Below are 25,648 nucleotides of genomic sequence, written 5' to 3'. Positions count from 1 at the left end.
TTATTTATCCTTTATATGGATGAATAAGGCCACAGCACGGATGAATCTTAATATCATGCTGAATGAATTCAGTCAGTCACAAAAGGACCACTTATATGAAATATTTAGGAAGGACAAGTGTGTACAGACCAAGCTCGTTAGTGGTTATCAGGAGCGGGTGGGAGGGAGGAAGATTGGGGAACTCATTGCCTAGGGGACACCGAGCTTCTCTAAGGGTGATGGGAAAACTTGGAGCAGATAATGGTGATGATGGTCGTTGTCATGGACTGAATTATGTCCCCCCAAAAATATGTATATCAACTTGGTCAGGCCATGATTCCCGGTATTGTGTGGTTGTCCTCCATTTTGTGATTGTAATTTTATGTTAAAAGGATTAGGGTGGGATTGTAACACCGCGTTTACTCGGGTCACCTCCCTGATCCAAGGTAAAGGGAGTTTCCCTGGGGTGTGTTCTTTTTTTGTAGTGTCCTTCTCAGGTTTTGATATCAAGGTTTTGCTGGCTTAAAAAAAAAAAAAACAAGATAGAAATATTCCCTTTTTTTCTATTCTCTGGAAGGGTTTGTATAAGATTGGTATTATTTGCTCTTTAAATATTTGCAAGAAGTCAACAATGAAACTGTTAGGGCCTGGAACCTTCTTTGTTGAAAGAATAATTGAAATAAATTGAATTTTAATTACAGATTCAATTAAATTAGCTAAAAGAAATTAGAGTTATCAGAGCTTCTAATTCTTCTCGTGTCAGCTTTGGTAAATTTTATTTTCTAGGATTTTTTTCATTTTATCTAATTTTTCTAATGTAATGTCAAAGAATAAGACAAGGATGTCCTCCTTCCCCAACTTTGTTCAGCATCACATTTACTAATAAAACATAAACTTGCACCCTGGTGGCTCAAAGGGTTACACGTCCCACACTACTAGCCAAAAGGTTGGCGGTTCAAACCTACCCCGGGGCACCTCGGAACACAGGCCTGGCAGTCTGCTCCAGAAAGGTGACAGTCTTGAAAAAACTATCTTATGGAGCAGTTCTGTTCTGCACACGTGGGGTTGCAATGAGTACAAATGGACAGCAGCCAACAAGGAACAGGAGCAGGCAATGAGGCAAGAAAAGAAATTAAGTACATCAGGATTAGAAAGAAATTAATAAAACCGTCATTACTTGCAAATAACATGTTTTTGTATGTAGAAAACCCATGGAATCTACATTTAAATTATGAGACTAAATAAGTGAATTTAGGAAGGTCACAAAGGTCCACGTAAAAAAAATCCATTGTGTTTCTCTTTCCAGCAACAAACTATCAGCGAATGAAATAAAAGACACCCCTTAAAATACCAGGAAATCAGGTACCTAGGAATAAATCTGATGATATATATGCAAGAAACTTTACATAATAACTAGAAACAAAATGGAGAGACTGTCATGGCTTGATGCAGTGTGGGCACCAGACCTCCCCTGAGGTCAGTCACATTCCAGGAGTTGTCTTCTGAGTGTTAAATAGCTCTGTGCTGCAGAAGACACAGCCTTGATTCAGAATACTAGGGGTCTGGGCTGTGACTACTGAGATTCGTCAGACATTTACTCGCAGAGAGACGGCCTATGAAGGCGTCTGCTTTACCACTTGAAGCAGACGGCAGGGCAGCTGGCAGCAGTGCCCGTGTCTTCGGCGGAGCCCTCTCTTGCTCTGGGCCCCACTCGGGAACAGCAGCCCTATGGGTCACCTGATGGTCAAAATTATCATTTTCAAAAGGTCCCTGGGTGGCACAAATGGATTACTCTTGGCTTTTTTTTCCTAACCTAAAGGTTGGCCGTTCAAACTCACCCTGCAGCACCTCAGAAGAAAGGCCTGGCAATTTACTTCCATATGGATTACAGCCAAGAAAACCTTATGGAGTAGTTCTACCCTGTAACATATGGGATTACCATGGCAGCAAAAGTTTGAGATATGTATATATATTTCAAAAGTAAAATAAGCTTCCTCCCAAATTTAGAAGTCCTCCAAAGAATTATGCCTTTTTCTTACTGATAAAAGCTGTAAGATGCAGGATCTTGACCTTTACGTTGGAGGAACCATCCCAGTTATGCCTAAGGCCAGAGCTAGCAAACATTTTCTGTAAAGGGTCAGATAGTAAATGTTTTGTACTTTCCTGCCCGTGAGGTCTCTGATGCAGCTATTCAGTTCTCTGCCATTGTAGCACAAAAGCAGCCGTAGGCAATACATGAATGAATAAATGCTGTGTGCCAATAAAACTTTACTTACAAAAAGAGGTAACAGGCCAGACTTGAGGACCCTGGTGTCGCAGTGGTTAAGTGCTCAGTGGTGAACTGAAATGTTGGCGGTTTGAACCCACCAGCCACTCCTCAGGAGAAAGAAGTGGCAGTCTGCCTCCATAAAGATTACAGCCTTGGAAACCCTACGGGGCAGTTCTGCTCTGTCCTACAGGTCGCTATGAGTTGGAATCGACTCAAGGGCAATGAGTTCGGTTTTTGGTTTTGGTAGCGCAGTGGTTAAGTGCTCAGCTACTAACCAAAAGGTTGGCAGTTGAAACCCATCAGCCACTCCACGGGAGAAACGACCTGGCAATTTGCTCCCATAGATTTCAGCCTAGGAAGCCCTTTGGGTCAGATCTACTCTGCATATAGGGTCGCTATGAGTAGAAACTGACTCAGTGACACATAGCAACAGGCCAGATTTGGGCCAAGGACCCTAGTTTGTCCAATACCTGGCCAATTGTTGAACCCTAAAAACCGCCCTGACATGGCACAGCCGTGAATTTGTCTTCTCTCTGGCTCACATGTGTCTTCCTGGGGCATCCAGAGTACCTTCTGCCCCTCCCCCAACTCTGTGCAATTCACATGTCATCTATATCGTGGATCATCAAAAGCGATCAATGTCTCGTCAGACGGTTGTAACAGAGAGCTGGAGAAAGACAGGGCGTGTGCTCTGCTCTGGGAAGGGGGAACTTCTTAACCTCCTACAGGACGGGGAATGAAGAGAATGCACTCACTAGGTCAGCGGCCAGCAGCCGGGCTCCTCAGCTCTAGTGAAGACAGCACATTAGATACTGCTCTGTGATTGGGGCTACTACTTGGTCAAGCGTCTGGTGCTCCACTCTCATCTGCCATGATCCCTCTGGTTTTTGCTGGAGCCCGACAATAAGTTAAAAGGGTATAGGATGCTGCTGTTAAGTCACTGAGTGGCGGCCCTGACCTCAGACATTACCCACAAGTTGCAACACCGCTTCTGACTGACTTATGGGGAGTGTCGTTTCATTAAGGCTCTTCTTCACAAGTTGAGATCCAGTGTGAGGGCGCTCAGCTGCTGAGAATATCCATCCCAATTATTCACTTGGAGAAATGACCTGAGGGGAGGCCTGTCAACCCCCTTGACCCACTGTGAGATGAACTTGGTCCACACCTCCATTCATCACTTGGGTCAGGTTGGTACGGGCTCCCCAGGTACCTGTTATCAGCTCAGACCATATATCCAGCTGCCCTCCACAGTCTTGGGTCATTCCCTTTCCCTTGGTCCCATAGGGGAAGGACTGATAAGTTTATTGCATAGGATGGTGTCATGGATTGAATTGTGTCCCCCCCACACCCAAAAATATCTGTCAACTTGGCTGGGCCATGATGCCCACTATTGTGGGATTACGTACCATTTTTGTCACCTGACATGATTTTCTATGTGTTGTAAATCCTGTCTCTGTAATACTGATGAGATGGCATTAGTGGCAGTTATGAGGCAGGACTCAAACTACAAGATTAGTTGTGTCTTGAGCCATTCTCTTTTGAGATATGAGAAGTGACCAGAGAGACATGGGGACCTCATACCACCCAGAAACAAGAGCCAGGAGAATAGGGTATCCTGTGGACCCATGGTTCCTGTGCTGAGAAGCTCCTCAATCAGGGAAAGATTGATGACAAGGACCTTCCTTCAGAGCTAATAGAGAAAGCCTTCCCCTGGAGCTGACGCCCTGAATTTGGACTTACATCTTATTAGACTGTGAAAGAATAAACTTTGGTTTGTTAAAGCCATTCATTTGTGGTATTTCTGTTACAGCAGCACTAGATAACTAAGATGGTTTTAATGCTGCCACCTGGCTCCATTCTGGAACTAGAACAAGACTCTGCTTTTTGAAAATAAAGACGGTTGACATCACCTTTCTGCTCCCCAGTTCTGCTCCGTTCTACAGGGTTGTTACGAGTCAGAATCGACTCAATAGCAATGGATTTGGATTATCAGACTGGAGTCCCTGGATAGCACAAACGGTTAAGTGCTCAGCTGCTGATCAAAAGGCTGGAGTCCACCCAGAGGCACCTTGGAAGAAAGGCCTGGTGATCTACTTCTGAAAAACCAGCCACTGAAAATCCTGTGGAGCATACTTACCAATACACGAGGTTGCCATGAGCCGGAATCAACTCTGCGGCAATTTGTCTGGGCTTTTGGGATCCCTTCTGGAACAAGGTTAGAAGGGGGTAGACAGATGAGAAACTTGAGTATTTCACCCCTGCACTGAGGCTGAACTAGAGACCTGGGCAGAACTAGAAGAGCTCCTGTACAGCAGAAGCATCCCATCCCAACTTGAGGGGTCCCTGCCCAAGGCAGCCAAAGGCCGCACCAGCTGTCCTGACAAGCAAAGGCAGGTGCAGGGAAAGCACGCCAGGGGCCAGCATGGAGACTGCCCTCTGGGGTGTCTGACTGCTGACCAGGCCGGAGGAAGGCTGGGCTCTCCCCCAGGAGCAAGGATCACCACTGCCCACACCTGAGAGTGAGGGGGAGCAAGTCAAGACCAGCAGGAAGGATTGGTGTCAAAATGCCCAAACTGGAGAGAGATCCCCAAGGCAGCTCAAAGGAAGGCCATGTTTGCCCTAGCACAGTTCTACTGTGACAAACGGGGTGCCATGCGTCAGGTGACTCCACAGGTCATCAGATTACAAACTTTGATCTGTAAAGACCTTTCTTGTGGGCTGTAAAAAAACAGGTGACAGGCAATATTTTAGCCCACGGGCAGTTTACTGTTTCCTGTTCAGCAAGCAGTGAGCGTGGACCTTGCGTCTCTCCCCAGGGGAAGCCTTGGCAGTCTCCAAAGGATCTTCTCTCAAGAGGGAGAGTGTCACTGCTGCTGGCTGAAATTTCATTTCAGGGTCATCCTGGAATCTAAGGCCACCTAGCATTTTCCCCAAATGTTCCCACCCCAGGTTTCTGGGACCTTCTCCTTCCGTATCTACACTCAGCATAGGGAACTTAACGGGAAAAAAAAAAAACCCAAACCCATTGCCATCAATTCCTACTCATGGCAACTCCTCGAGTACAACTGCTCTACTGTAGTCTTTATGAAAGCAGATTGCTATACTTTCCTTCCACCACTGCTGGGTGGGTTTGAAACACCCACCTTTGTTAGTAGCAGAGCACCCATTTGTGCTACCCAGACATGCTCCTTGTAACTGTATCTTTAGTATCAAACCTTAGGTTTGACTTGCATTTGAAGTCTATCATCCAGTGTTGCAGGTTTCAGAGTCTCCCAGGTGCTCCATGTGTTTCCCTGTGTAGTGTTGCCCAGGGCTCAGAGCAAGGTGGGTCCATTGGGTGGGCAGACTTTGTGAACAGGGCCTAGGACTCAGAAATTGTCCCTGCCTCCTGTATTTCTTTAGAACTCCCTCATGCTACCCCATTTTCCTAGCTCTGTTGTCTCTATACCTCTTGCCATTCCTGGGTGAGGCTGAGGCTGAATGAACACCGTAGGGTGAACACTGGCAGGTTAAGCTGGGCCAACTGAACCTGAGGAGGCCAGAAAAGCATGGAGTAAGACTCTATAGTCTACCTATATATATTTTTAATGTGTCCTGTTTAAGCACCTAATAGCAATAAAACAACAAACCCCGTTTTGTCTTGTTGCCATTGCTATTCTTATGATTACTTGTGTCATGGAGTCAGACAGGAGCTGTGCGGGGTGCTGCAAAATGACAATTCAGCAGATGTCCTTGAGGCCCTCCTGCAGCAGGGCCGGGCACTCCCTCCTGTTCTGGCCCTGAGAGACAATGAGCAGGTCAACTGCTTCCACCATGGAGCAAAATGTCAACTATCAACTGTATGCCCTTAATAATCCTCTATTTGCTTTAGTTCTGCTTGTAAAATGAGCATGATGACACCCATGTTACACACCCCAAAAGAGGTTCTCTTAGGATGTATTTCAGTTGCTCTTCTCATTCAACATGACATTAAGAGGCCATTTTCTCTGTAAACGAATAGGAAGCCATTTCCTGTAAATAAAGATGCCAGGTAGGCAAGATTCTTAAACTGGTGAAATTAGGGTACCTTTTTTTAGGTTGTATTACATGCCTAATTAAAGACAAGCGAGAAATTAAAGTTGTTGGAGAAAATCACCCACAGTATACACCCACTCCTCACTTATCGACATGGTTAGGGGCCAAAGACCAGGTCATTATGTGAAAACAGAGGATGACTACATCATCACCTAACTACTAAACCACTGAGAATCATGGCCCAGTCAAGCTGACACATAACCATCACTGCCAGCATCACTCCCCTTGCACCTCAGTGTCCGTCTTCCAGGCATGTGTCATCAATGTGAAAAATAAGCAGATTTTTAGTAACAAATGCAAAACATCAAATGACGAGATGGTCGGTGAGGAGTAGGTATATAACAAAGTCATCCCTTTTGCACAGAATCTTTTTAAAAAAAGGTTAGTTATATGCTGTGTGCAGAGCTGCCTGGAATTTAGACATTGCTTTCCACGGCAAGGTAGACGGCAACTTTTTAGAAGCAATTTGTTTCCTATAAAATTGTAGGTGTGAGAAAAATGTGCAGATCTGCACCTTTTATATAAAAAACAACTGTGGTTAATGACCTCATAACACATGTAGCACTTAGAACTATAGTTATATATGATGAATGTACCTACAGTGTAAAAGGGAATAAAGGTATTGCCAAAAAAAAAAAAAAGTCTGTGAAGAACATAGAGCAAACAAGTCACAGAGAGAATGGGACTGTGTGTGTTTTTATACTGTCCAGTATGTGTATTTCTATCACCATTTCCAGTCACATTTAATGTTTTTATTTAACTTTTATTTTAGCCTCATTCTGAAAATATAAAGAAAAACAGATTAGCTGTGCTAAATTATCTAATTCACACTAAAATACAGGAGTATGAAGATGAAATCATCTCGAGCCGCCCAGTCATTTTGCTGCCTTTTGGTGAGCAGACAGTCTGTGCCAGTCATTGTGAAAAAGTCTTTATTTTAAGAAAAAAATTTAGTTAACAAGTTTCACTTAGCAAAATACACCCAAAAGGAAATCACAGTACAAAGAAAGGTTTAAGTCAAGGCCTCACCAATTCCTACAGTATTAGTATTGTGTCTCAATTTTCAAAATTAACTTTTTAAAAGCTTAAAACTTAACCTAAAGGATTTTAAATGAAAACAAACTAGAATTGAACAAACATGAGAAATGTTTCTCTTTGGATTAAGGACCTAGCACCTCTGAGTTTTCCACAAAAGTGTGTCTCCCGAACGTGTCTGCTGTGATGTGGTGCAGAAGACCCACATTTAACACACTTAAACTCCTGGAACTCAGACATCTCTCTGAAGTACACTACCAAAATGTTAACTGAGAAAAGCTGAAAATAGTTTCTTATAGTTTACTCAATATTTTTATCACATGCTAGAAGAAACTTTGCATGAGAAAACACTGAAGAGGTAATTTTTTTTAATCCAGATTTCACAAACTCATGGTGCAAAATGGGTCCCACAGCTTTCTCTATGTAATAACTGCTCTCCACTGCTTGTTGGCTGCCTGTGAAAATGTGATTGCAAGAACTCAAATGCTTCTACGAGACTAGTCGTACCCACCCATGCTGTTCTGCTGACCGCTATAGCCAGCCCCGTAACAGCCGCTCACTGACTGGCTCTCAAGGCCAGTGTACGTGGACTGGGTCGACACCCCCATGCCCTGCATCATTTGGCTACTGTAAGCCCCATTGCTGGCCCCTGTGGTTGAATTCAAGAAGAGCTCTATGTATCTGTGCTGCATGTTGGCTCTGTCTTTTGACATAGCGGCCACAGCTTCTTCGTGAGTGGCAAACTCGACATCTGCTTCGCCGGTCACTCTTCCATCAGGGCCAATCTCAATATGCACTCTCACGGGGTTGAGTGGAGAGAAGAAGTTATAGATGTCATTCTCGGTTGCTTTGTACGGTAGCCCCCTCATGTGGACACAGTGTCCGGTTGTGCTCTGGACAGCGAACTCACTGTCTCCGTATCTGTGGTCATACATTCCTGACAGGCAATAACTGAGATCTCTTCCAAACAGATCGGTGGTAAAGCCATAGCTGTCGCTGAGGCCACTGTACTCTTCATAGCCCCCATAGCCTGTGCTATAGGCCCCAGACCTCATCCTGTCAAAGCCTGCTTGTTTGACAATGCCAATGTATCTCCGGGCAGTGCCGGGTCGATCATAGGGCCCTGGCCGCTGCACAGACATGAACTTCAGAGGGGGATCAGAGTATGATCTCACTTCCTCCTGGCTGCTCTTGAACACTTCAATATACCTATGCCCTATTCTTTCCTTGTGCTTCCCTAGAGCCTTCTCAGCTAATTCCTGGGAGGCAAACTGCACGAAGGCTTCCCCTGTAATCTTGCCCTCAGGGTCCACCGGCAAAGTGATCCCATTCGGCATGATTTCCAACCCTGAGAAGAACTGAACAATTTCTTCCTTTGTGCATCCAAACGGGAGTCCTCGAAGGCGCACAAAGCCATCATTGGCAGTGTCGGCACTGTTTGGACCGCTGTGCTTCAACACCCAATCCATTTCGGTTCTGTGGGACTTAAATACCTCAATATAGCGATGCCCCATGCTTTCTCTGTCTTTCTTCAGGGCCATTTTTACATCTTCTTCTGATTCAAGTTCAACAAAAGCCTCACCACTCTGTCTGCCTTCTCTGGTGTAGATGAAATGAACACCTGCAACGCCATCATGAATTTTGCATTCAGAGAGGAAATTCTGCACATCCTCAATAGAGCAAGACCACGGCAAGCCGCGGAGTTTGACCACAAATCCTTCACCTCCCTCAGGACCCAGCATCGTGGAGACTGGATGCGTCAGGTGTCAAATCAGCTTAGTGTGCAGCTTTTTGTGGCTGGAAAGAAAACAAACACTACCTTATGTAATTTTTCATTTAATATTTATAACAAAAATATGCAGCAAGCCTGGTTTTTCTACATTACAGATGAGTAAGTTAAGAATGAATGAAATCTGAAGACCTAAGAGATGTACCAAACACATCCAAGCTTCACATAATATTACCACAGAGATACTGGCGACCTACTTCTGAAAAATCAGCCACCGAAAACTCTCGGAGCTACTCTACACACACGGGGCGGGGGGCGGGCGGTGTCACCACGAGTTGGAATCAACTCAATGGCAACTTTTTTTTTTTTTTGCTATGGATAAAGTAAAAGGTAGAGGGGTATGTGTGAACTTGGACCTCCGAACACAGAGGACTCTATTACGTTAGTCAGGTTAGAACAAAGGCATTTTCTGGTTAGATTTACACTACATTTATTCCAGGCACTTGTCATGAGGAAGTTTACAAGTCATTTACAAGAGTTCCCCTATGCAATTCCTCCTTAACTACATCCTTACATTTAACCCATTTGCCTGTCTGCGCTAGGACAGACACTACAGCAGTACAATTAATTACAAACTCAGCAGGCTTTCTAAACCACAATATAGGGTAACATTTTCTTTGACACCAGGATGAACGTTAGTGTTCTCAGCACCAGCGATGCTGGAAGGATGCGAAACAGCAGTGGCTTCCGGAGCTTAAGTAACTATCACTCTGTTGCTAAATTATCAACTCAAAAATGCCAAGTGTGAGGCCGTGCTGAAGGCGTGTGCTGGTTAAGTTCATCAAACAGACTGCTGGTTTTGCACTACGAATAAAGGCACAGAAGCCAAACTATACTGCCGTACAGGGTCATATACAAATGAAACATAAAGCACATTAGAACTGCTGCCCATGGTGCAGGGAGAAGACACCACGAAGAAGGAAATTAACAAATATCTAGATACACCAAGAGAGGCAAGAGGTGGCCCTTCCCAACAGTGTTCTGAAGTCAGAGTGTGACATCTGGCACCTCAGTCCGAACTTCAAGAGAAAACAAGGTGAGGTGCCTGTGTAAGGGTAGGCAGGCTGCACTGACTGCCTTAGCCGCATGCAGCCAGCCAAAATGGTGCCCCCCCTCCCCCCGCCCCGGCCAGGGTTTCTCAAATTCATGACTACTGACCAGGTAAGTTGGGGTGAGTCTTCTGTGCATTGTAGAATGTGTTTAGCAGCAGCCTTGGGCCTCTTAAACCCACTAGATGTCAGGAGCTCCCCAAGCTGTGAAAACTAATGACATTTCCCGACATATTGCCGGACATCCCAACTGGGAAGCACTACTGTAGAAAATCAGGGTCACCAACCTTAGAATAGGCCCTCAATACTGCCTGCATAATTCCCCACTCTCCCCAGAGCCCTTTCAAGATGTCTATGGTAACCTCACATACTCGCATTCCCTCTCACTTGTCTTCCTTTTCATAGTTAACAAGGACCCGGTGCAGGAACTGCCACCAAGTTAATTTACAAACAAGGAGCTGCTGCTTCTTATAGATCACCATCTACAGCTTTGCTACAACCTCACGCACCTTCTTCAGTCTCTCTACTGAAGGTTTTTTTGGCAATTAAATACATTCGCTTGTATCAAATCTTTAAATAATCTTCCCAGATGCCAACTTTGCCTCCAACTTCCCTATTTGGCTTCCCCAGTAAAATCTCTTCAAAACTCCCTTCTGTCTCCTCCTCACCCCGCGTGCCCCTGTCATTTAATGAGCATGATCCCCCTCTGCTCCATGCCAAAAGCGTTTTCTTCAACTTGTTATCTTCACTCAGCAGAGTTTAACCACTCCCTCCTAAAACCCTCCATCCCCTTCTCTTCTAGGATACAACTTTATTTTGGTTTTCCTTTTGTTTAGAAACTCTTCTCAAGTCTCTTCCTCTAAGTCCTTCTGTAGAAAATTACTGGATTTGGGTCAGCCTCGTCCAACCCCAGCCTCAGGCTCCCCTGAGCCCCCCAGTCCAGAGTATTCCACAGCTCCCTCACCCGTCCCATACACGAACCCACTGTTTTCCTATGATACTGTGCTCCCACCCAGCACAACTGGCCTTATCATCTATTATCCAGGAGGCTGCAGAAGGAAAACGTTAATCCTTAACAACCAACCTCTCCCTAGACCCCAAATCCTATCAATTCAATATTCCCTTGGGCACCCCCATTCTCTACTGAAACCACACATCCCTAAATCCAATTCATACCCTCACAGCTCTATACTCAGATCCTAGCTCAACATTCTTTTGTTAATAAATGAACCACCAAATGGCCACCTTTTCTTTCTACATTTCTCTCCTTTTGTTTCTTTCTGATGCCAGTACCAACAGCCTATCCCCCCACCCCGCCCCCGGCTATCCCTATCTCATTCCAATTATGGCTAGCACTCACTCTCCTAGCTTTCCACTGGCCTCAGGATCTCTCCCTCCTCAAGACAAATGTGGTTTTCTCAACTGGTAATTGTCTTTCCAAACAAAATGCCCCTGAAGCTTCCACACTTTGTCTGGATAAATCTAACTTTCAAGGTCTCAACTCAAATACACCATTTCCAAAAGGTCTTCCCAGTCTGTAAATTAAGTCTTCTGAATCTGCACTGCCAGGGCACATTGCCATGATCTGTTTAAAGGTATCTTCCAAACAGAAGCTGTTGTGTCTGTTCTGTCGGCCACCGGGGCCCTCAGCCCAGCACAGGCCAGCTGAGACTATGCGAGTCAACGTCCCTCTTAAGAATGAGGCAGCCTTGTCAGGCTGAAAAAGTATAAAAGAAACACAAATGTTTCACACATAAGAATTGGTTAAAATACCCAGATAATACCTTAAGGTGCCTGCTAACAATACCATACAGATTACAAATGTTTTCAGAAAACATTTAAAAAACAAAACATTCTTTTCAGGAATTATTAAGTGTCTACACTTAAACTTGTATTTTATTTTTACTCCAGAATTAGATACTTCCTTTTCTCTGGGGAGGTCTTAAGGCTTAATTGCGTACTCGTCTAAATTTTTGATGGAATCCAAACCTAATTTTTGGTGCTAACGTAATGCATCATCCTCATTTCTGCTCTTGGATCCTCTATATTTGATTCTTTGTGGGGACTGTTTTAATGTCCTAAGTACTATAAGTTAAAGACAGCTGTTCATATCGGATTAAAAAAACCAAACCAGTTACCGTTGAGAGTCTATTCAGACTCATAGTGGCCCTGTGTTTTCTGACAAAAAAAAAATCTACTTCAGGTTCCTAAGAAAATTTCTTTTTACTGGAATCTAACAAATCAAATATAAATAAAAAATTGCTTTTTAAAAGAAAAACTCACCTTTAAAGACAAGGTTGGATGCTGACAGTCTCAAAATCTTCTGGCAGTTACCAAATGTCCTTCAAAAAAGAAAAAAAAAAAAGCTGGTGTCAGACACGGGGAAGAACAGGTCCAAGCCAGAGCTCTTCCGGGCAAAGGCTGGGCAGGGCCACAAGGGCCCTTTATGACTACTACAAGTCACAGCCCTAATGGCATTTACAAGGTTTACCTTTTTATAGGCTAATTCAAGGGATAAGAGAAGGAAGCCACCCATTTGCCTTCATTAGACTTAAATTCCTGAATTTTTATAAAGTGCAGTGAAGAAATTTAAATATTTCGGTAGGAGGAGCTCCATCAAGTCAGTCTGATGTAGAAGGAGGTTTGGATAGCAGCCAAGCGTTTAGCCACTGCCCTACCAGGACTCCTATTTTTTTTTAAAAGGAGGCTGGTAGTGCAGTGATTAAGTGCTCAGCTGCTAACCAAAGATTGGCAGTTCAGATCCACCAGCCAGAGAAGCTGTGACAGTCTGCTACTGTAAAGACTGACAGCCTTGAAACCCTACAAGTAACTAATTCTTTTTTGTCCTTCAGGGTCGCTATGAGTTGAATCTATTCGATGGCAGCAGGTTTGTGTCTTTCTTTTTTTTGGTGAAGGTCAGTAGGGCAAGTGTTCTTGCTAGAAATTGTTCAACCTAATTTACAAAAAAATCTCTGTGGGAAAGGTGTGGAGATCCTCAAAGATGTTCCTAGTTTAATTTGGTAATTTCATTTCTTGTGATCTGTATTTAATCTGACATTGTACTGCTCTTTTAGTTAACTGAGGGAAAATGGGAGGAAATGAAAAAGGCTTTTCAATAGGAAAAACCATCATCCCTACCATCAACAAGTGCCACGTGATAAAGCTATCCTCAGAGGATGAGGCTATGTGTTTAAATCCATGGATTACTTCTGAGAAGACCTAAATTATATTCTTATTATTTTGGAAACAAAACTGAGAAAGTTAATTTTTCTGAGCCTTAGAGGCTCCCTTGTCTTAAAACAGGTCATTTTATCTGCCTCATGTTGTAAGTTTCCCGTGATTACACACAAGTGTGTTATTTGGGAAAAAAAATATAACTGGAAAGAATTAGTTATTAGGAAATCTGTTAAGAAACAGCATCTCAAATACTCTGGAACTGGTTTTTCAAGAGGTTCAACCTCCCTCCTCCTCCAGAAAAAAGTAGAAATTCTAAAGGGCAGAGACCAACCATCTCAACTGGATCTGACCCACCTCTGCCTTTTCTACCTTAGCTCCTTCATGTGGATCAGAAAACAGCATGGGCACCACCAAAGAAGGGACAGTCTGACCAGACCCACTGAAGCCCAGCCTGCATTCAGACATACCTAGGTCAACTGTGGCACCAGTTCCCATTCCTAGCAGTGCGAGTGTGCTGTCACTGGGGGAGTGGTGAAAGTACCAATCCTGGGTCCTACACCCAGGGATTCCAATTTATCTGGTATGGGGTGCAGCTGGGAGGCTTTTTTAAAACTCCTCGGGTGACTGGCCCATGCCAAATGTGCATACAAGTCACTTAGGGATATTGTTAAAATGCAGAGCCCTGAACAACAGATCTGGGTTGGGGCCCAGATTCTGCCTCTTAACCCGCTCCCCTGGCCTCCAGTAAGTAACAAGATTCAGACAAATGTGCTCTTTACCACTGTACTGTGGTGGGCAGACAAGTTTTCTGTTTGGCTTGAAGCAGAAGCAATCAAGATAAACAGGGTGTGCCGTGAGTACTAAAACCAATTAGGTTATCAGCTGAATAAACGGGGCAGTTTAAACTCAACTCATCTTTGCTCAGGGACAGAGGGGAACGGGTGGGGACCTTGCCCTCAGGAGAGTCTGATGGTGCATTCTGAAAGTAAGCATTCCCCCACTCTTTGTTTTGTAAATGAATTTTAACCTGCAGACAGCTGGGAGCCAGTGAGGCCAGGTTGTCTTAATTACTCAGAAAGTACTCTTAAACCATACACAGAAGACACTCCCTCAGGTTCAAGCTGTTTACATTTTTTTTTTTTAAAGACTTACCAGTGAGGAGAAGAGGACTGATTTCTCCTTGAGCAAGTGAGGTTTAGCGCCAAAGGGCTGCGGAAGTCCACGCAAAGCTTAGAAACCCAGAGGTCTCCGGGACATCTTTTGTTCTCAACCTGAAATGAAATTTCACTGGCAATACGTAAGTGCTTGGCACGAGGTTTCTAGAACACCCTCAGGTTCGCTTTCTGATGGGAGTGCAGCTGCAAAGTCCCCACGCTCCCCGATGCCCAGAGACAAGGTAAAGGGTTTCCTCAGCTTCTACCCGGTGACCAGACAACACCCCCAGGTTCAGAACCCACAGCAACCACACCCCACGACGGGGTGGGATGGCGGGTTCCTCCTGGAGGGCTTCCCGGAACTGGGCGAGGGGTCCCAGAGTGGGACCGAGGCAGGGAGAAGACCCGCAGCTCTCACTGGTCCAGGCTGGCGGCTCAGCACGATCAGATGGAGCCACAGACCCAGGCGGATTCTTTCGAGGAGAGGGGCGCTTTGTAAGGAATGTAAAGGGCCTCGCTCGCTTAGGGCTGGGTCCTGGAGGAAATGAGTCATTCTGAGGCCAACAGGGCCTGCTAAGATGCCACCACTGGAAAAAACATCCCTGCAAGTGAAACGGGTGACAAAGCCCAGAACTGGAAGAAAGCTCACAAGATAGCAGGAAAAAAAAAAAAAAGGCAACAAGACAGCTCTTAAATGAGTTCTCAGGATAATGGAATAACCTGGGAAAAAAGTCCAGGACTATCACCTGTAACGAGGAGGGCGAGCATGATTTGTATTTGACAAATTGAAAGATAAACTATAAAAGGCAGGAAAATTTTAGAATGGAAACTAATTTTCTATATACCTGTTTTGTAGACTTGACCACAGGCAGGTTCAATGTAATTTTAAATAACCGAATCCCTAAAACTTGACAACTACAGTGTACAAACCTTTGAATTCTAATTGAAATGAACTGGAAAACAATACACAACTACAAAACAACTGCAGTAATTAGAGCAATGAGTATTTCAAAACATAAAGGAATTATGTTCTTTCAGAAGTCATTACTTAGAGATTACAAAAATATTAACAGATTAGATAATTTGATGTCTTGGCTCAAAATAATTGGAGTGGGTGGGAGTACAGATGAAACAGAACCAGCTGTTATAATTATTGATGCTGCCTCAGATGTACACGGAGATTTTTCATACTTCTCTACTTTTGTATGTTTGACATCTTTAATAAGTGTTTTTAAAAGAAAAAATAGTCTTAGAAATTCACTAATTTACTAGAGATAACTACCAAATTATAGGAAATTCCAGGAAGAGAATATTAAGTGGTAATATGGTCATGTAAGCACCAAAACCAGACCGGGAAATTCTATAAGCTAATACCTCCTCCATAAAAATGGCTCCAAGGAAAAAGTCTGAGGGGCCACTTATAGATAAAATTATTCGTAATTGTTAAAGATGGGTGAGAGGTTACTTCTGTATTTGTTGAAATATGCCATAATAAAAATGTTACTAAAAAAAAAAAAAAAATCAATCATGATTATTATCTTCAGAGAATGAGAATTCTCAGAGTATTCAAATTCCGCATCCTGAGGAAAGTGAGAAATAGATACTAAAAACGTAGATTCAAGGACAAACCAAATCAAACCAGTTGCCTTCCAGTGGATTCTGACTCACAGCGACCCTGTAAGACAGAGCAGAAACGCCCCATAGAGTTCCCAAGGAGCTGCTGACGGACTAGAACTGCTGACCTTTTCGTTAGGAGCCGAGCTCTTACCACTGCACCACCAGGCCTCTCATTCAAGACAACTGAAACAATATTCTGGAGAAAAATTAAGCCACTACCCCCCCCGCCCCCAAGTTAGAGTAACCACTGCAGAAATGGGAGCATTGACTGCTTCACAACTTTTACTTCAGTTAAAATTCTTTTCAGAAATATGGTCTTGGTAAATTACACGATTAACATGCATTTCATTTGTTGTACTTGAGTCATGTTTGCCTTTGTGGCTTAGCTGATTTCTCCCACTGCCAGGAGAGTGTGAATTATTTATCAGCTAGGAGATAGTTCTTGGCTGTTGAGGGAACAGCATGTGCAGAAGTCTCGTGCTAGGGAGCCTCTTGTGCTCCAGGACCTCAGTCTCGCTGAAATAGCAAACAACTGCAGCGAGGTTTGAAGTAACTGGAGAGAAAGAGCCTCCATACCCTTGAAGGTCTGGTACGGTATTTTGGACTTCATTCTAAGGTCTATGGGAAGTCACTTATTTCAAGATGGACTGTAGTATTTGAGTTTTGTTTGATACAGCAGTCTAGATGTTATCTGGAAAATCAATAGTGGGAACCGATGCGTGGAAACAAGACAAATTCAGGAAGAGCTCATGGTAACCTGCAACAGGAAGACTCTGCTGGAGATTGGATAATGTGGAAATTTGAGTAACAGGCAATAGATGAAATTTAGCAAACTTGGGAAATTAATCCAGTCATCAAATAACAGAGTATACTTACAAGATGCAGGCACCATACCATGCATGGGCTGGTGGGAAAGACAGGCATTGCTGCCTTCATGGTTCTAGTGGACTAGGAAGTTAAATGAACAAACAATGTATGATGGCAAATTCTGATACATGCCACAAACAAAACTAAATGGGGTGGAGAAAGTAACATTTGAACAGACCAGAAGCATGAGTTGGGGGTGGATATTGCTGACGGTGGTTGAGTAGGGGGCTAGAATGGGAACTGAGAGTAACAGTTCCATGTAGAGAGAACAGTAAGTCTTTTGTTACCTGGTAAATAGCTATGCTTTAAAGGTAAATAGCTATGCTTTGAAAGTACAAGTTAAAGCCCTTTTTTTTCCCCTCTGCTCATCACCTATGTATTCCACGTTGATGCACGTTAATTTTTTTTTTTTAAATGTAGTCCTTTCCCAGGATGTGTTTTGGTCTTGGTTGTTTTATATTAATATTTTTATTTTGTTGTGAATCCTTGATCTTTATGTTCAGCTCTTATTAAATTCATGAAAGGAAACTCTGGATATTGGTTTTCCTATTCGTTTTCTCTGCTCGAGAGACATGGATGGGCCTCAGGAGGAGGCAATTCTCAATCACAGGACGGTACATGATCAGAAACCTGTATTTGTTATCTTTTCCTGTTCTACTGGGAACCGCACTGGAAACTGGACTTAAAGACCTCAAAAAGTCTCTTCCAACTGCGCAATTTTATGAAGTCCCCAATCCAGTGGCTCTTAAACATCTCTTGCTATCACGGACTTGTTTGATGTTTGAAAATACAAAGCAAGTCTGGACCAACGGATAAAAAAATTTTTTTAAATTGTGGCAACACAGACAACTGTATCTAAGTTTTGAGGGGGCTCATGGACCTTACAGCTGAAACCTCTGACCCACTGTGTACAATATTGCAAGTTCAAGACACACAAGCTACCTAAGAGCTATTACGGAAAGAGAACCTGTAGGTGGACGATTAAGCACATTACATTTAAATGTTTATTGCTAGTACTACATTTTTATCCACCTAAGGGGATTTTTTTTTTTTTTTTTAAGGGGATACCTCACCCTCTGTGAGCAACAGGAAAGCTGTTTTCCATTATCTTTAACTATTAGGCCCTTTAGTTTACTTACTGTAGCTAAATCTGGGGTAATAATACAGTATTTTCCTCAGTGTTCCTTTCTCAAAAGCTTTGTTAATAAAAAGCAAAGTATAAATTGTAAGTAAATTTCCTTTATAATGCTTATATTGCATTTAGCATAAGGGACAATTTTTAACCAACTCAAGTCGCTGCTGCTCTATATCATCTATTCCATTTTGCAGATGATGCAAAAATCAAGACATCTAAGGTTACAATGGAGAATGACAAAAATTCATTATCATGTGAAGTTCCTTTAAATTTTTCATAAAAAAGAAACACGGCTAGATAAAATCTGTTTTCTTCAACTGAAGAAAAAATTTCATCATTTGGACTAATTGGTGGCTTTCTCTTCCCCCTCCCCATAGTAGGAAACGAGATCCCAACAGGGTGGGGATTCTGTCAACTTTCCTATAATTCTCTCCTGAGAAAGCGGCTGCTCTGTGGGTCAGCAGTCAGATTCTGGAGCTGGGTGACCAGCCTCAGGAGGCCTGTGGGTTACACTCCATGGTGTCAAGGGAGACCTCTGTCACGACACAGTCACAGCCCCCTTAGGAAGGTGTGTCCCACAGGAGCCTTCTAGCTCCCTCCCTTATCCGTGAGGCAACCCTAGGAGCAGTGGGGCTTCCTCTGGGTGTCTCTATGGAGGCTGACACCTTGCCAGGTCCTATGGCTCCTGCTCAATATTCAATGCTTACAGGACTACAGCATTTTGATCCAAAGGAAGTGGAGAACAGAGCCAGGAGGAGGAAAGGAAAATCATAGCTCATGAGAGGGACCCCAGCATCCAGAAGGAATACCACACATCATACCTAGAACAGCAGGCAATTTTCAAGAAATGAGAACTGCTAGGCAAAACCATAAATATTTTAAAAGCAAGAAAAATATAAGAGCACTTCAGGTTTTCAGTCACAGAATAAAAAACTTTCTGATACTAAAAATTTTAAGTTTGGAATTTTTAAGTCAGTAATTAACTGGAAAGGGAATGGCCTGGAAATTCAAGTGGAAGAAATACCTCAAAATAGAAAAAGAAACCATATGGGCAGAAAAGACATGAGATTTAGAGGACATAACAAGGAGAAATGACATGTGCATAACAGGAATTCCATAAAGAGACACAGATGGAGACAAAAGAACAGATAATTTTGCTGGTTTAAGATAAGCCCGATTCTGTAGTACCCAGCAGGATATTTAAAAAAGCTACAACTTGAACCGTAAGTTGGAAAAATTCCTACGTTTAAACCGCTTGGGAAAAAACAAGCTCTATACAAAGGCTACAAATGTAAAATGGCACCTGACAGCTGCTGTGAAACACTGGACGATATAGCTACTGACAGAACATACTAATGTGTCCCACGTGTTTACCATTGCCATTTTTTTACCTGAAAAAAAAAAAAAAAAAAAAAAGACAAGCTGATCCTAAAATTCATATGGAAACGCAAGGGACCCAAACTAACCAAAACAATCTCGACTCACAAGTTTCCAATTTCAAAATCTACTACAGAGGTACCATAACCAGGACTGCATAGTATTGAAGGTATAAAACCAAAAACAAACCCAAACCCACTGCCGTCGAGTGGATTCCGACTCATAGCGACCCTGTGGGACAGAGTAGAACTGCCCAATAGAGTTTCCAAGGAGCACCTGGCAGATCTGAACTGTAGACCTCTTGGTTAGCAGCCATAGCACTTAACCACTACACCACCAGGGTTTCCACTGAAGGTACAAACATAAACATAGGTAAATGGAAAAAAACTGAACGTCCACAAATAAACCCTTAGGTTTTACAGCCACTTGATTTTCAACAACGGTGCCAAGTCAATTTCAGTGGGTTAAGATTACTCAACTGGTACTGGAACTAGATACGCACAGGTAAAAGGGAAAAAAGTGGACGTCTGCCTCACACCATACACAAAAATTAACTCAAAATGAACCAAAGACCTAAATATAAGAGCTAAAACTATAAAAACTCTTAGAGAAAACATAGGTGTAAATTCAAGGTGTGACCTTGGATTAGGAATAGTTTCTTAGATATGACACCAAAAGCACAAGCCAATAAAAGAAAAGCTAAACTGGACTTGATTAAAATTTAAAAATCTGTGCTTCAAATGACACTATTCCAAGGTAAAGAAACAAAATACAGAATGGGAGAAAATGTATTTGCAAATTATGTATCTGATAAGGAACTAGTATCCAGAACATATAGACTTACAACTCAACAATAAAAACAAACAACCCAATTAAAACCTGGGTAAAAGATATGAACACACTTTCTTCACAGTAAATATACAAATGGCCATTAAGAACAAAAAGATGCTCAACATTATTAGCAACCAGGGAATGCAAATCAAAACCATCATGAGATACCAGTTCACACCCATGAGGATAACTACAAAAAGACAAACTATAAAAGGTGCTGGCAAAGATGTGGAAAACTTGAACCCTCATACAGTGCTGGCGGAAATGTAAAATGGTGCAGCCTATGAAAAACAGTTTGGCAAATGTAACCAATGTCATGGAAAAATTCTGTAAACCTAGTGGAATTTGTTAAATGGGAACCTAACTTGCTCTGTAAACTTTCACCTAAAACACACAAGAAAAATAGCTGGGCAGTTTCTCAGAAAGTTAAATATATATAACTATCATATAAGATTTACCTATTCCACTCCCATATACACATATACACACATATATATATGAAAACCAAACCCGGTGCCGTCGAGTCAATTCTGACTCATAGGGACCCTACAGGACAGAGTAGAAATGCCCCAAAGAGTTTCCAAGGAGCACCTGGCGGATTCGAACTGCTGATTCTTTCGTTATCAGCCACAGCACTTAACCACTACGCCGCCAGGATTTCCTATGTAGACAGATATGTACATACACACACACACATATATATACACATGTATATATACACCCCCCAAAATTGAAAACATTAAGTTCACACAAAAACTTGTACACAGATGTTTATAGCAACATTATTTATGAGACAAAATAAGAAACGTCCATGAATTGATGACTCTTCACCAACTGATGAATGGCTCAACAAAATGTGGCATGTCCATAATGGAATACTGTTTGGTGATAAAAAGCAATCAAGTACTGACACATGGATGAACCCTGAAAGCACCATTAGCGAAATTACGGATCTAGGCAATGATCACCAGTGGCTTAAAAAAAAAGAGAACACCAATTATTATGTGCCTCGGATACCACTGCCAATGGTATTTTTCAAAAAAATCTCACGTAACCAGAATAGCCTCTAGGACTGACTACCATTTTTAAAGCAAATACAAAAGACAGAAATTCAAACAGCACCATATATGCAATCAGAAAAATCCAACGTGGGAAACTCAGCATGACAATCTGATTTGTCTGGCAAAGTGCAAGGGAAACCCATTTTAAGAAAACAGAATCTCTGAATCGTCACTGTATAATACACTCTACACACTTGAAATGTGGCTGATAAAAATTCAGATGTGCTAAAAATGGAAATACATTTTGAAGACAGCATAAAAATTAAAAAATTTAAAATTATTGTTAAAGGAAACAATGTTTCTTTTACTACTACAAGTAAAATATGGGACCCTACTGAGACGGAATATGTTTTTTTAAGTATATTTTCACCATAATAAAAAAAAAATTGTATGTGGCTCACAGTATGTTTCTACAGGACAGTGCTGCTCTAGATTAAAAATTATCTACCAAATATAAAGTGTGACCTTGTTTGGATCTCAATTAAAAATCAACCACCTGTATAAAAACATTACACAATCAGTGACATCTGAACACTGGGTATTTGATACTAAGCAGTTGTTTTAATGTGGTTGTTTTTAAAAATCCTTAGAAGTACAAGCTCAAATATTTATAAATTAAAATGTAAAATAAACTAGGCTGGGCCCTAATCTCTACCTGCCCATCAAAAAGAGCCAGGCTCAGGGCAGCTGTCACCGGGGAAAGGAAGCCCTGTTAGGCCAACCTGAGTCCTTGTCCCAACTGTGTCCCTGGGCAAATAACTTTTCTCCCAGCCGCCGTTTTAACAGCGTACCTCGCTTACATTGTATGAGTATTAGAAAATGCGGTTAAACCTACAGCTGAGTGCCTAGGCCTAGTAAGCGTCAGTTAACGTGGTTCTAGAAAGAGTACAGCGCCACAGCTCAGGTGATGGGGGAGGGGTTGGCGCGATGTCACCGCCTCCGACGCCGGGGCCTTATCTCCACTAGGGGCAGCCACTGAGGACAGGCTAGACACTGAAGTCTCCTCCTGTCCCCATAGCCCCTCCAGGCACCTACCCCGAGAGGATCGAGTCTTGAGCCTTTCTTTCCTTCACGGTTTGGCCACACGCGAGGGGAAACCCTCCCATTTACTCCTTCCCTTAAATCAGTTCATAGTTTTACTTGAATATTTTATGTTTAAAGGAAAGCTTTTAATACTAGCCTTAACTGAAAGAAAAAGTTACTTGGAAGCTTAAAAAAAAAAGGAACAAAAAAGTAAAGATTATCAAAGAAAAAAATAGATTACAACATATAAACAATACGTTCAATTTATAAATATGCACTGGGTATACAAGAATAAAAGATGCTCAAAGCGAAGCATGGATTTAATGTCAGTAATTAATCTCTCCCAATACTGATTAAAATAAACCTACTCCTTATCTTGAAATGAAAAAAATTTTGTCTAAAAATGAGCACCGTAAGTATCACTTTTCACTGATACATCATATCTTTTGTCTAACCGAAGAGCCGGGAATATTTTCACTTACTAAAAACTTTCAAAAACACGCACTGAAAATATATTACAATCAGTTTCGGTGTTTTTTTTTTTTTATAAAAGGTCATCTGTAGTTTTCGCAACTCTCCCCGCGCCAGCAGGTTGCGGCCCCGTCCAGGCCGGGCCACCCCGGGCGGTCCCACCTCGGTCGGCCACGAGCCGCAGGCCCTCCCGCCCTCAGAGTCCAAGCAGCCGCCAGGAGCCCCAGAGCCCCGCAAGCAGCTGCGGAAACTAGAGGAGCGAACCCGCCCGGCCCTCCCGCGGCCGAGTTACTCGCGCACCGGCCGGCCGAGGCGCCCCCAGAAGTCATGCGGACGGAGGGCGCCACGAGGGAGACGGCGCGGCCGGGCGCCCTGCCCCTCCCCCACCAGACGGCGCGGCCGCCTCTTCCGGCGGGAGCCAGGCTCCGGGGCCAGGCGGCTCCTCCGAGCGGCTGCGCCGGCCCGGGGCCTCCCGAAAGGACCAGGAGCGAGGCCTAGAGTGGGGCCGTCCCCGAGCCCGCTCCCCGCGTGGCTCCAGGCCGCGAAAACCGCGCGTCCGCGGGCGGGCCGGGCGCCGGGGCGGGGGCGGGGGTCGGGTCGGGTGGGGGCGGGGGCGGCCGGCGCCATCATGCTCATCAGCACCCGCGTCTGTTATAGCAAACGGACTCGCATGAAGGGAGGCGCCAGGCCCAGGGTCCCGCAGGCCGGCTCGGCAGCCACTGTCCCGGCGGGGAGGGAGCGGGACGAGGAAACGGAAGTGGAGACGCGAGGAGACCGCTCTGCGCTCAACTGAGGCGGGAAGGGCGACCAGAGCGCGGGCTGCGGCGTCCGCGAGTCTCTTAGCAGAAAGTACGTTCAAAGATACCAAGTAAAGGAGAAACAAGGAGCTGACTGAACTCTCACCAAAACTGCGCTCACGAGGCAAAAGACAAGCACCAAAGATTTACATCCGAAAAACGGTGCCTCCACGGAACAGCGAGACACGCAGAGACGGAAGGGCCCAGAGCGGGGCCCCTGAGGAGAGAAGGCTCTGGAAAAAAGTCTCCAAGGGCTGAAAATGGTTCCCGGGAGAGCGAGAGCTGGGGAGGAGGGCGGAGCTGCCGTTTCCCACAGTGAAGTCGTACACTTGAACCCCCATCATGTGCTGCCTGCCTCAGAAGAACGAACTCCTTCCCCGACTACGGCTCCGCACCCCACAAGTGGCGGGCCTGGCTACTCACCCTTCCAGTCCGCTCCGCCAGCCGCGGCCTTACCGGAGCCTTCCGCACACTCTCTGCTCTCCGCCGCGAACTCAAGCCCTTCCCGCCGGGCCCATGGACCCCGCCTACCGATTGCTAAATCCCCCACAGTCCCCACCCCTTGCTGGCCCGTCCCTGCCGCCCCGTCCCCGGGTGTGCGCCCTTGACCTCAGACCCCGCCCCCACGCCTAATCTCGGCTCCGCAGCCCCCACGCCCAATTCTCCCAGTTCCCCGCCCCCGGGTGAGCGCCCTGACCTCGGGCCCCCCACCCTGTCCCGCCCCAGGTCGCCCCTCACCTCGGGCTCGGAGACTCCACGCTCTCGCTCTTCACATCCGGCACTTCCCTCGTCCTGCCTGAGTACCTAGAAAAGGGTGGAACGCGGTGGACTTGGCAGTTGTACCAGAGGCAGTTGAGGCTTGTTTACCATCACCATGGAAACCCCTGCGAGCGCGCCCGGACGCCCCCCCAGGGGGCGGGGCCAAGCGCGCGGGCGGGCACGAGCTTACAACTCCCGCCGCGTCGTGCGCACCCGCGGCTTCCGGGAGGCCCCGATACCATCGGCGTCTCCGGCCCCTGCTCGGCCCCACACCCTAGGCTCCTGAGAGCGGCAGCCCTGGAAGTCTGCACCCTCGCCCGTCTGCCGACTGCTGGCGAGACCGCGGACTCGTCCCCCTCGCTGATCCCCACCTTCAGCTCTCGTAAGACGCGACGCAGTCCTGGTTCCACCGCGGAGCCGGAAGAAGGAAAGGACCAAGGCGGGGCGGGGCCTCCGGGGCGGGCATCTAGGGGGCGGGGCCTCGAGGGCGCCATTGTGACGTTCCCGTAGCGGAGCAGGCGATTGGCCGTGCGGGCGTGGGGCGGGGCTGATGCCGGCGGAGACGAGAGACGCTGAGGCACTCTGGTCCAATGACCTGGACGGTGCTCCTTGGCTCTGCCCCCTCCCTGTGGACTCGACCCGCTCTCCTTCCGCGCGCGACCGGGGTTTAGCGGGCTATTCCGCTCGCGAGGCCTCCTGGGAGCTGGGCGGGGCTGGGGCCGCCAGCGCGCCATTGTGACGCGCCCAGAGCGGAGCTAGCGATTGGCCTGCTGGGGCCGAGGCCTCGGGGGAGCCACTCCGGAAAGCGGCCGCCCGGAGCAGGGACGTTGTGGGGAGAGGCGTAGCGGGACGGGCCAGGCCCTACTCAGGGGAGGGAAGTGGCCCACTGGTCACTGCCGAAGCCCTGGAGGATACGGACTAGGTTAAAAATTATCCCCGATGAAAACAAAAAAAAGAGCCCAAAGGAGCCCTGCAGTGAATAGACGCGTGAGAGAAGAAAATAAGTTTTGCTGAGAGAGGAGACAGAACACCTGAGGCGTAGTAAAGGCGTCTTTGAGTGCTAGGTTTTAAAGCCGGATTAGTCAGTCTGACAGACGTTGCCCACGTGTCCCGTGGCTCGGAATCACAGAGCCCCGGAGCCGATGGACTGAGTGGTTAATGGCTACTCTGCCTGAGGCAGTGAA

The 25,648-nt window shown here is 45.1% G+C and overlaps 1 protein-coding gene and 1 long non-coding RNA gene across 4 annotated transcripts in view; one reads left to right on the top strand and one right to left on the bottom strand.

Moving 5' to 3' along the window:
• The window catches only part of LOC126059328 (uncharacterized), a 66,169-nt gene extending 52,313 nt beyond the window's left edge, over positions 1 to 13,856 (top strand). Inside the window, exons 3-4 of the long non-coding RNA XR_007513419.1 lie at positions 13,048 to 13,082; positions 13,747 to 13,856. This is a non-coding gene — a long non-coding RNA (uncharacterized LOC126059328). The remainder of the gene's footprint in view (positions 1 to 13,047; positions 13,083 to 13,746) is intronic.
• On the bottom strand, positions 7,237 to 24,920 carry HNRNPF (heterogeneous nuclear ribonucleoprotein F). 3 transcript variants are annotated; one of them, XM_049855008.1, is made up of 5 exons: positions 24,836 to 24,920; positions 24,444 to 24,509; positions 14,525 to 14,659; positions 12,479 to 12,537; positions 7,237 to 9,154 (listed from the first exon to the last, which is right to left on the bottom strand). In XM_049855008.1, exon 5 carries the CDS (start codon positions 9,097 to 9,099, stop codon positions 7,855 to 7,857), a length of 1,245 nt encoding a protein of 414 aa, XP_049710965.1. In that variant the 5' UTR covers positions 9,100 to 9,154; positions 12,479 to 12,537; positions 14,525 to 14,659; positions 24,444 to 24,509; positions 24,836 to 24,920; the 3' UTR covers positions 7,237 to 7,854. The 3 variants fall into 3 exon arrangements, with proteins under 3 accessions (XP_049710965.1, XP_049710964.1, XP_049710966.1); XM_049855007.1 differs by having other exon boundaries at positions 14,525 to 14,643; XM_049855009.1 differs by lacking the exons at positions 24,444 to 24,509; positions 24,836 to 24,920 and adding an exon at positions 24,129 to 24,225 and having other exon boundaries at positions 14,525 to 14,643.
• Between the last annotated feature and the right edge of the window lie 728 nt (positions 24,921 to 25,648).

This window comes from Elephas maximus, chromosome 16 (genome assembly GCF_024166365.1).
Source record: "Elephas maximus indicus isolate mEleMax1 chromosome 16, mEleMax1 primary haplotype, whole genome shotgun sequence".
In the NCBI taxonomy this organism is placed as follows: domain Eukaryota; kingdom Metazoa; phylum Chordata; class Mammalia; order Proboscidea; family Elephantidae; genus Elephas; species Elephas maximus.
This window is presented reverse-complemented; position numbering and strand designations above follow the sequence as displayed.

Bases quoted from the DNA above. Each gene is read 5' to 3' on its own strand.
- HNRNPF (XM_049855008.1), bottom strand. From the start codon at position 9,099: ATGCTGGGTCCTGAGGGAGGTGAAGGATTTGTGGTCAAACTCCGCGGC.